Genomic DNA, 12,107 nt, shown 5'->3' with positions numbered 1-12,107 from the left:
ATGCAAGTTACCGGAATGTCAAGCCACTCAAAATAGCTGGACAGCTTATGGTATTTAAAGCCAGCACACGCTGGGCCGCACACGAAATGAGAGGCAAACAAGAGGTACGGACACTAATATGATAAAAATAGACCAAGCCCTCACCTTCCATCATGATTGCAGATTAGCATTCCTCTATCTCCAAGAAGCCTGAAATAGGAGGAGGGGAGAAGAGAAGCCCCTGGTTACCAGATGGTGAGATGTAACAAAGCGAGATAGATCACTCTTCCAGCCTCCTAAACCCTCTGTTTTAAAGTCCCAGTGTCCCTTGTACAATGGGCCGTCGGATGGTTAGGGGTCCGTGTTTAGGCCATGGATGCTGCTTCTAGCCACTGCGGCTGTATTCTACACGATCACCAAGGATGCTCAAAAGGAGGCAAGGAGAAAAGCAAAGTGGAGAGAGACAGAGAGAAAAAGAGAGGGAGGGAGGGATGGGGAGAGAGAGCTGCTAGGAGGGAGGGAGGCTTGCTGACATCATTGCTCGGCTCAGCCAATCCCGCGGGCATTGCTGCATGTCACACGGCAAGCGGTTCATCGCTTCAGTCAGCGTCCTCCCTTTGAATTCACACACACACACACACACACACACACACACACACACACACACACACACCCTCCCACGCAATCACACACAGCTTACCTTGTTACGGTGCATGCAGATCCTGCCCAGAACAGAAAGAAACTGGATTAATGGTGTGCTGGTTGTCAGAGTAGCCACACAGCTAAGTAAAGGAAATTGTCCATGTTGAGAACACACAAGCTGTGAAGCTAAAACATTTGTAGATACACTTTCACTAGAGTCAGTCTATAATTACAAAATCTGTCCTCTCTCTTCCTGTTTTTCAGTCTCTGAGGCTTAGCTGGCAGCCAATGTTCTGTATCTCTCTCTCTCACTCTCTCTCTGACAAATCAATCAACCTGACATAACATCTGACAGACACAGTAGCTGCTCCATGGAGGGAGGAGCTAACTCTCAATACAGACTAGTGACAGAGTGACAGAGGAGGAGGGGAGGAGAGAGAGGCAGATATGGTATGTGTGTGTGTGTGTGAGGACTTGTGATTCATTTTATATGAGGAGGTGGGTCTTCCCCAATGGGTTACTAATTAAAAGACAAAAAAAAAAAAAAAAAAAAATGGTTTGGGTGCGCTGACAACAAGATTTTTCCTTTCACAACAGCATCAGCTGCACTTCAGAGAAAACCAAAACAGTGGCTAATGATTTTGTGAGGAACATATTTGACTCTGTCAAATGTATTTGATTTCTAAAGATAAATGAAAAAATATTATTTCAGTTGTACAGAAAACTCATTTAAAGAGAGCAGCTAAAGTAATGTAGCAGAACTGAAAACATAAATCCTAAAACATGATTAGAATTAATTATATTTTTAAAAAATTCCCTTAGTTCACATTTTATTTTACAGTGTTAATGTTGTTGTGTATTTACTTAAGTAATTACTAAGTAATACTAATAAACTACATGCACTATGTGATTGTTTATGGAGCTGCTTCTACATTAAAATTTAATTTAAAATTGACACAAATATGTATGGAAAGGTGTATACATCAGGCCCTGTGACCAATTACCGCTTTTCTTACGTTTTTAATAATAAGTTTTAAATAACATTTTTGCCGTTACTAGTTCCTTGTAGATGTTCTTGCAGTGTGACAATTGAAAGTAAAAATATTCCTTGTTTTCTGTCACCTAATATGAGATCAAAAAGCTGTATGCATAAAAAGTATAAAAGAAATTACCCATCTACACCAGGAGTTTTCAAACACTTTGATGCCAAGGACCCCCAAAAATGATGATCCCCATGTGAGCGACCCATTTCCCAAAATATAAAAATATCTATATATTTTCCAGTATAAAGTCTAATTTATATTTTGTGAGATTAAGTATAATATAATAAAGAACACTTTGTTTGTAAATTTAAATAATAGGCTTTTATATTGTCATGGTACCAAAGCTAAAGGAAATTATCAAAATACATCAGGAAATTTTTACTTTCTATTAAGTTGACTGTGGATCCGTTTTCTACCCAATATTAGAGTAATATTACATTTATTACAACCCCTACAACTCTCAGTGAACAAGCTAAAGTTGACAGGGAAAAAGAAAATCCCTAGGAAAATACAACACAAATACAAACTATTCTTGAAAGTATGTATGCTGCAAAGATGGAGAGATGAACACTTAGAAAAAATAAATATAAATCATATTAAATTAAAATTTGTTTGAATAACTTACTGTTAAAAACTATGGCTGTCAACAGAACAAAATAATCATGATTAATCTCATGATTTCAGAATGAAACTGTTATGTCAAATTCAGTATATCTTCACTTTCTTCTTTTTTTTTTTTTTTTCCTGACATTTTCCGCAGACCCCCTAGCACTCCCTTTCGGCCCCTGGGAATTCCCGGACCCCAGTTTGAAAACCCCTGATCTAAACCACAGCAATGCATTTATTCATTTTTAGACTGAATAATCACCTCTCATAAGGACTATCACTGTTTATGCATTTGATGATTTTTTGTGCCCGTCTCCACCACTTTTCTCACTGTCAGTCATGGTTACACCAAAGCCAGGAGACGCCCAAGCCTGTGTTCACCTCAGTCATGCTCAAGTCCATGTGAGCATCTTTCCCTATAATCGCTGTCTCCTTCTCTTTGTCTGTCTCTAGCGCCCTCTGTCTGTAGTAAGCTGCCTGTCTAAACAGGTTCAGGCCATAAATGTCTAATCATTTACACTCAACATTCACACAAAATGAGTGAGTACCAGTGCAGTACCCACCATAGGCATTGATGCAGACATGTCTCCCCAAAATTCAGATTAGTAGTGGACTGATGTGCGTTTTCAATAGCTGATTCTTAGTATGACATATTACGTATGATCACCCTAATACTGAATATATATCCTTGGTGAGTATTACTAGCTGACCAACACAGTCTGCCCTATCACAAAACAAAACACACACACACCACCCTATTACAACAGATGCTGTCTAAGGGTCCCTCCCCTCCCCCACTCTGTCCATTTTAGCCCACATCCATAACCCCCTCACCAAGCGTTTTAGTGATCTCCAATCACGATCATTCAAGATAACCCAATTCCAGTGATTTCTGCAATCTCCTTAGTTGTTTTCTTTGCTTTATGAAGGCCAATAATTTGCCCCTTCTGAACCACAGTAACATCTTTTCCACGACCATGGGATACGTCTTCCAACATGGTTGTTTAAGAAATGAGAAGCTACACACTGCATCAGTTAGGGTTAAAAGAATTGTTACCAGCTAAAACATATTAATCACTGCAATAATGATCCAATCATAGGCTCTGAACAAGAATGGATTAACCACCGGGCCGACTGGGCCATTGCCTAGGGGCCTCTAAACCCAAAGGGCTCCGAGCTCTATATCAATTATTTATTTATTTTGAGATATCTATTATAAATCCACGTAAATGTCAGCCTTACGTGAAATACCACTTGTTCGCCAAATGCGTACTGACTACAGCAGCGTGAGCACAGACACTCATGTGCACGCTCAGGGGAATCTGCGTCTCACAGGTGCAGTGCGTTTATTTGAAGGTCTACAGAGAACAGTGTCTGATTTACAAAACACTTCCAAACACAAAGATACGTTTTCCTGGCTGTCTAAAAAGATGATGGTTTAAATTCATAAAAGCGACAGCATTCATGCAACAGTATATAGAGGACTTTAAAATGTTTAAGTCCTACATGCATTTAATGTTTAATGATAAAGGAAATGATGCCTTAATACCCTAAATATTTGCACGGTAACCTTTTGTAATATTTGGTTAACCACAAGAGTTCACGAACGTTTATTGTGTTATTTGTCGGGACTCAGGAATAAAAAACTTTTATTGCCATGGATGTGTCAAACACAATCTCAGACAGCAGGAAATAAAGTGCACAGTGAGCTATGAGCCTAAATAGCACAATACATAGGTCTTCAAATGATAAAATCACATTAAAGTCGAACAAAAATAATCTCTGTCACTGCCTGCAACATAGTAGGCCTATTCTTAATCAATGGAAAATGCGTAATTCTGCCCAGGCAGGTTCACTTTCCATGAGGCAGCGAAGACTACGGTTTATAAACCTCTTCGGGATGCTTTGATTTGAAATTATTTAGCAAAACTTGAGTATTTATTGTCTGCACACCACAGCAAAAGGGGGGTGAAAAACCAGGTGAAAAACAATCTGGAATCATGTGTAACAGTCACATTAAGTCCTCTTTGCAACCTGAACTTCATCAGAATATCGATGTGTGACACCAGCCCTGAGAAGGCTTGATGCAGCGCAACAAATTATGAAACAGATCACAGGTGTCTCGAGATGCGTTTATAAATATTAAAGTTCTTTTAAATTGAATGCCGTATCTAAACAAATACGACAGTCCTGAGTTGTGGCACGGTGTAACGATCAAAGACGTCCATCCAGTGCGTGTTTACATAGAAAAACAATTTAAAAACAGGGCAGACGCACATGTGAATAGCCCGTAACTCACCCTATAGCCTGCTTGAAAAACTGACCCGAACCTGACCCAAAACCTGATGGTTTGTCGGGTACCGTCGGACTCAGATCGGGTTGAAGACCTCTTTTCACATGCAGAATAACCGAATAGTGATTTTGATATTTGAATACTGTGCACATCTCTATTAATAACACATGATTTTGGATCGGTTCATAATTAAAAAGTACATATAATTGGCCATGTCAGACATTGCTACAAACTTTTCTTCCATCTATTTGAAAAATCCAACCACATCTGCCAAGCGTCCTATAGCGCATAAAGGTGAATGTAGTCACGTCATGGGGGGCGTCCATGGTGTAACGGCCCATGGGCCTCTCAGGTCTTAATCCGTCCTTGGCTCTTAAGTATCTGCTTATTTAAATCCAAACGGGAAGTCATAAAACTGTGGGGGTAATACACAAACAAAAATCTACTCACACACATATACAGTTGAAGTTAGAAGTTTACATAAACCTTAGCCAAATACATTTAAACTCAGTTTTTCACAATTTCTGACATTTAATCGTGATTAAATTAGAAAATGTCAATTAGAAAACATTCCCTGTCTTAGGTCAGTTAGGACCACTACTTTATTTTAAGAAAGTGAAATGTCAGAATAATAGTAGAGAGAATGATTTATTTCAGCTTTTATTTCTTTCATCACATTCCCAGTGGGTCAGAAGTTTACATACACTTTGTTAGTATTTGGTAGCATTGCCTTTAAATTGTTTAACTTGGGTCAAACATTTTGGGTAGCTTTCCACAAGCTTCACACAATAAGTTGCTGGAAATTTGACCCATTCCTCCAGACAGATTCATGTAACTGAGTCAGGTTTGTAGGCCTCCTTACTCGCACATGCTTTTTCAGTTGTGCCCACAAATGTTCTATCAGATTGAGGTCAGGGCTTTGTGATGGCCACTCCAATACCTTGACTTTGTTGTTCTTAAGCTATTTTGTTACAACTTTGGAGGTATGCTTGGGGTCATTGTCCATTTGGAAGACCCATTTGCGACTTGAGATGTTGCTTCAATATATCCACATAATTTTCCTTCCTCATGATGCGATCTATTTTGTGAAGTGCACCAGTCCCTCCTGCAGCAAAGCACCCCCACAACATGATGCTGCCACTCCCATGTTTCACAGTTGGGATGGTGTTCTTCGGCTTGCAAGCCTCACCCTTTATCCTCCAAACATAACAATGGTGATTATGGCCAAAAAGTTCAATTTTTATTTCATCAGACCAGAGGAAATTTCCCCCAAAAGTAAGATCTTTGTCCCCATGTGCACTTGCAAACTGCAGTCTGGCTTTTTTATGGCAGTTTTAGAGCATTGGCTTATTCCTTGCTGAGCAGCCTTTCAGGTTATGTCAATATAGGACTCATTTTACTGTGGATATAGATACTTGTAAACCTGTTTCCTCCAGCATCTTCACAAGGTCCTTTGCTGTTGTTCTGAGATTGATCTGCACTTTTCGCACCAAACTACGTTCATCTCTATGAGACAGAATGCATCTCCTTCCTGAGCGGCATGATGGCTGCATGGTCCCATGGTATTTATACTTGCATACTATTGTTTGTACAGATGAACATGGTACCATCAGGCATTTGGAAATTGCTCCCAATGATGAATCAGACTTGTGGAGGTCCACAATTTTTTTTTCTGAGGTCTTGGCTGATTTATTTAGATTTTCAAACAAAGAGGCACTGAGTTTGAAGGTAGACCTTAAAATACATCCACAGGTACACCTCCAATTCAGTACACCTATCAGAAGCTAATTGGCTAATTGTCTAAAGGCTTGACATCATTTTCTAGAATTTTCCTAGCTGCTTAAAGGCACAGTTAACTTAGTGTATGTAAACTTCTGACCCACTGGAATTGTGATATAGTCAATTAAAATTGAAACAATCTGTCTGTAAACAATTGTTGGAAAAATTACTCGTGTCATGCACAAAGCAGATGTCCTAAATGACATAGTAAGATGACAAGGTGATGACAAGAACGTCACCATCCCCACAGTCAAGCATGGAGGTGGGTCAGTCTTGTTATGGGGGTGTTTTGTGGCTGCAAGAAACGGCTATCCTGACTATGTGACTGACACCATGGATTCTTTCAGGTATCAGGCCATTTTGGCATGAAAAATGTGATGCCTTCAGTGTGTAAATTGAAGCTCGGTGATCACTGGATTTTCCAGCAAGACAATAACACCAAGAACACATCCAAGTTGCCCAAGATCTGGTTCAGGGATAGGTCGTGGAATGTCCTTAAATGGCCCTTTCAGTCCATCATTAAAATCCCATTGCAAACCTTTGTTGGGATTTCAAAGAAGCAGTGGCAGCATAGAAACCAAAGAAAGTCAATGAGCTGGAAGCTTTTGCTCATGAGAAATGTGTAAAAATTCTAATAGAGAGGTGTCCGGAGCCTGGGAACACTTACCTGAAACATTTGTTTGCTGTTATTAAGGATAAAGGATGCTCCACAAATGATTGACTTTGGGGGTTGAATATTTTTGACATGAAATTTGTGGAGAGAATTAGTTATTATTTATTTTAAAATTTGGGTAAACTGAACTCTTTGATCTCAGAATCACTCAAATGTGTATTAAAAACTTACTTTGACTGTTTACTGAGGTTTTAGTTGATGTGTTTTAATTAACATCACCAGAATGTATTGCTGGTCAGGGGGGTTGAATAATTTTGATTGCAACTGTATATTTGCATTAGGGATGTCATAAAATATCAATATATCAATTACTGATCGGCACATTATTTTATCGATACAATTTTAAGGCATTGATATATTAACATCAGCTGACATTTAAATTAGAATCCTAATTTGTGTGCTTTTAATTCACTGCCAGTTGCATTCCATTCAGTGTAGTCTGACGTAATAGCTTTGGGAGACCACAAGGGGGCGACATAGCATTTACTTAAGCTGGTCGCAGCATGAACAAGGCATCACACACACATTACGAGCTGTTGGCAGTCCAAAGTTACCAAGGTTTTTGTACTTCTTCAAGAATTAACAAAGTGACGTTGATGAGCTTGCAGGTTAGTGTATGAAACTGGTGTAATGGCACAAACTGAACGATTAGAAATGGCGACGTTTACTATGTAATTTCCCTGTTTGTTGCATTGAATAGGTCTTTCGTTCAAGCTGTCAAACCATAAAATGACATACTTGTAACTGAAAATACATTGTGTAGGCTATAAGAAATATACTTATACACAATATATCATCCAGTAATGACTACAGTAAATAAGCTATGTTCTTGATAATGATTTGGGTCGAACTTAATGGAAAACTAGGCGAGTTGAGCTCCCTGGCGCTGCAGAATTTTTAACAGTTTCCTGACGAGCCTGCTCACATGTATGAGTACATATCTTCATAGAAAATAATTGTTTTAAATTTTAGAACGTGCCAAGTCATCCATCAGACCCGTCCAGTGCGCGACCCCCTTTAATTAACCCAGCCACTCACACTTTACCAAATTTGTGCTGAGAAATATGTTTGAAAGAAAAAGACTATTGTGCAACGAGCAGCCCTAATTTGCCTAATTTGTATATGGTTTAACAGTCTCTGTCTCCTTATGAAAATCATTTTAATTAGCATTTTTCTCATTTAATATAGTTTTATTTTTCATTACAAAATTCTATTACGAGCATAACAATTTAAATGAAATTTAATTTAAAAATCAACATTGAATGACAGCGTGCACTAGAATTGGCATCCACCATAAACAAGTTTGTGCAAAACCTGTTCCAAAGGGTACTGTTACAGTATGTGCTTCAATGGTAGCAATTGAAATCTGACCTTTTGTACAAAGGAGTTACCATGGTCACAAATTTGCTTATTTGATTATAGAGCGCTCTTAAATGTTTCTAATTCATTCTGTCACAACGGGGTGTTTTTTTTAATTTTTTTTATCTAAATCTTTCTGTTAATTTCCATTTTTAATTTTGATTTTCATTGTGGACTCATACTTTTGAACCACACAATATTTTTGCATTATCTCTGCCATTGGCCACCCTGCTCTCTAGATGTCTGTATCAGTATCAGATGAAAACCCCAAACTGGTCAATGATAAATCAAAAATTTTCAATATCTGACACTGGTCTTTCCTAGCAGGAGAAAAATATAAAGACAGTTATTTGCTCATTTATGGTCAATAACATTGTGTATATGCCAGTGAGAGAGGAAACAAATCCTATCTGGCCTGCCTAATATAGAAGCATCCACAAAGCAACCACACTTTGTCATTGAGACACATACACACATTTATGCACATAGACACACATACATAAGGCAGATTCATGTAAAGGACCTCACCAATGCAATTACGATATTTATCCAGTAAGAGGCTCCTCAGTCATCCATATCAATCTCCATGTGATGCAGGCAGCAGTTTCTCTAAGTGCTAAATAAAGAGATGAAAGGGATGGCTTGTGATGAATTCAGATGGAGAGCGCTGAAGAACCTACAAGCAGATAAGACAGCAATCTGAAATAGGGAGGACAGAACAGTCCAATTATTTCTCTGTAGAGAAGAAACACTGGCACACACTGTCAGCAGGAACCCAATACACACACAACCACATTTGTAAAGCAAAAACACAGAGAATGTATCATTTAAATCTGCATAAATACATCTTTTTAAAAAAGCACATCTTTAAATCCAAAATCAGTTGTTAATTTTATTAGTTAGGAAATACTTCAACACATTGGTTTCTGAAAATGCTAACAGAGGCAAGTTGTGCCCCCTGCTGTTGGATAATTGTCACTGTGTTGCATGTGAAAGCGGGACAAACTGAGATTATTTTGCTTATTTTGGCAGATTCATGATGTGTCTACTAAAGATCTCTGTTATGTACTACAACTCTCTGGACACACCAGGAACACTGACACTGTGTGTGGTCCATATTTATATCACATTCCAATGACGTTACGGTGAGATGATCCTCAGTTTGAGTTAATATACTGGACAACATGAAAGGTCAAAGGTGTTCTTATTTATTCATTTATTTAAAGCTGTTCTTCCTTGTAATGCATTATAATTAATATGTTTATGAATGTAATTAAATAAATATAAAATAAATTTCTTTAATTGTTTGTATAAACAAAATTAGGTGTCATTCACTGCTATTTCATTGCAAAGAAAAAACATTTATTTAGTAAGTAAACTATGCTACTGTAATATAAATTATATTCTCTTCTTAAAAAGGACTATCTAGTACATTTTAAAAAGAAAATTAGACCATTTAAAGGTGTACTCAGTAAACTTTTTTGTAATTTCTAAACAGAAAGTATTGCATTCCGATTATGGTCCTTGTCTTGTGAGAGTCAATGTACAAGTTTTGTGCAAAAAAGCACAGTACTGCCACCTTGTGCCTTTCACTGAATTATGCACATTGAAATAGAGCTTAAAAACAGAGACATTCTCTGTAAAATTAAACAAAAATAAAAACATCAAATTACATCAAAACAAATTATATTTCTCTTTTCCTAATATTCTTTTGCCATTGTTTGGAAAGAACATGTAAATGCCTCATCGGCTATTGGGTTTCCAGAAAATGAGCAAAAACTATATTTTGCTCCTGAAATAACTATGAAATGCAGATATGAGCAGATAATACACCTGAAAGATTGAAGTACTTTAACTGATGTAAATTTACAATGAACTAACATTAAAATGTATAAATTAATGCACCACAAATTGGGAAATCTTCAATTTAACCTCCTGAGACCAGAGCGTTACTGCTGTGTACATTTTCCATTTCCCTTTTTGATCTTTAACTACCTTATAAACTATTAAACATGTATTTACCTCATAAACATGCAAAAAAATAAAAAAATAATTCTAGTGTAAAATGTTTCCTAAAAATGGATGGCAACATATGTGGACAGCAGGACTAGGTTATGACATTTTCAATAATACCAACCTATAGATATATTTTTTATTAAATTGTGTATTATGTTTCCAGGAGTGTTGGTTATTCATGTTTTTGAGACATTACAGACATTACATCAGAAAGTAGCATAATCAGTTCTGATTTAAAGTAATGGCCACCATCATCCAATCACTGCCAACCATGTTAAAATAAAATTATACATTTTTAATCTATGTACGGATTACCATTGTCCCATGTCTGCCAAACATGATGAGTGGTCCAAACATCATCTGCAGCCTAAAACTGAACTTCTGATAAGAAGTTTGGATTAAATGCACTTAGCTGCATAGACAGCTATAGGATGATACCTTGCTCCCTTGCTCCCTATTTAGTGAATAACTTAACCTCCAGTGTGCTCTCTGTCTACACTGGTCTCATGACAGATCGAAATTCACCTTATTTTCTTCCTAACTCCATAAAAAGCCTTTTAAAAGGAACATTTTTCAGCTTTTGGATGAACCTATTGATTCTCAGTGTGATCATACACAGTAAATATAGGGTATCTAAGGAAAAGATGCGCTAAAGTACACGTTAGTGTACATTGTGTATAGCAGAGTGGCATTATGTGATAAATCGCTCACATTTTAAAAATGGCATATCGGATGAAATTAGAGACTAATCTTTTGACTCAAACAGGCTTCAATGTAAAAACATTATTAAGTTTCTTACCAGATATAGTTTTATTGCCATTTCTCCCAAAAACAAACTCTGCTGTAGTCGGCACCATGTTGTTTTTTGCATGACTCGTGCTTCGAAAGTTTAACCCTTTACTGACAGCACAGAATCTCCTGAGCTGAGATCAGTCAGTTTAAATTAATTTAAATTATGTATTGCGCATAGCGAAGCCAAAATACAACATCAATGCATGTGTGTGCTGGGTCGCATGAGGTTAATGCAAAAAGATTAGGATATCTTAAAACTATCCTAATACAGTAGATGAAAATTATTTGAGTGACAGAATTACTTTTAATGCTGAGAATACAACACAGATGGTTCTAGGCCCTAAGATAACTAATTGGTATTATTTTGATGTTATTAATTAAACCTAAAAGGCTGTCTTGAGTGTGACACAGTAAAAAAAAGAGAGATAACATGTAGCAAGCCTTGATAGTCCCAAGTCTCCCCTCTGTCTTCTCTCTCTCTCTCTCTCTCTCTCTCTCTCTCTCTCGCTCTCTCACGTCTAGGTTTTTCTCTTGAATTTCTCTACTCCTCCACATTTGCTGACCTACTTTCCCCCTCCAGTGATATTTCAGTCTCCAATAGATGGCAGGCAGGCTCTGGGCATCTGGATTATTAGCCCACACGTACAACAGCACACACTGGCAGCCACAAAAACGGATTTAGAAACAGGCGAGTCTGTGAGCTGGGTGTGCACCTGTTAGGCCATAATTGTGCTGTAAATGGCTGCTTATCTGGGATCTTTGGAGGGTGTGTTCAATATGTAAACGTACAATTCTGTCACGGTGCTGTAGGAGTGATAAATGGGCCCAAAAGTGCTGCCGAGGCCAAAACCGCCCATCTAACTGGGTGTAGTTCTCCTTTATGATGGGGTCCACCAATGGAAAAGTCTAATTGTGACACCTGACA

At 37.8% G+C, this 12,107-nt stretch overlaps 1 protein-coding gene across 21 annotated transcripts in view; it reads right to left on the bottom strand.

Annotated features, from left to right (window-relative positions):
- LOC127446333 (SH3-containing GRB2-like protein 3-interacting protein 1) overlaps positions 1–12,107 on the bottom strand; it is a 129,465-nt gene that overhangs the window by 99,032 nt on the left and 18,326 nt on the right. For 16 of the 21 annotated variants that reach the window (XM_051707182.1, XM_051707183.1, XM_051707184.1 and 13 more), the window contains exons 3-4: positions 8,903–9,050; positions 145–701 (exon numbers count right to left, since the gene is read on the bottom strand). In XM_051707182.1, the coding sequence (XP_051563142.1) occupies positions 145–154 (10 nt within the window). In that variant the 5' untranslated portion in view covers positions 155–701; positions 8,903–9,050. Of the gene's footprint in view, positions 1–144; positions 1,000–8,902; positions 9,074–12,107 lie in introns of those variants that run through there. The other 5 variants (XM_051707168.1, XM_051707164.1, XM_051707166.1 and 2 more) reach the window with 5 other exon arrangements.

Source organism: Myxocyprinus asiaticus, chromosome 9, assembly GCF_019703515.2.
Source record: "Myxocyprinus asiaticus isolate MX2 ecotype Aquarium Trade chromosome 9, UBuf_Myxa_2, whole genome shotgun sequence".
NCBI lineage: Eukaryota > Metazoa > Chordata > Actinopteri > Cypriniformes > Catostomidae > Myxocyprinus > Myxocyprinus asiaticus.
Note: the sequence above shows the minus strand (reverse complement) of the source record. Positions and strands in the feature narration are given on the sequence as shown.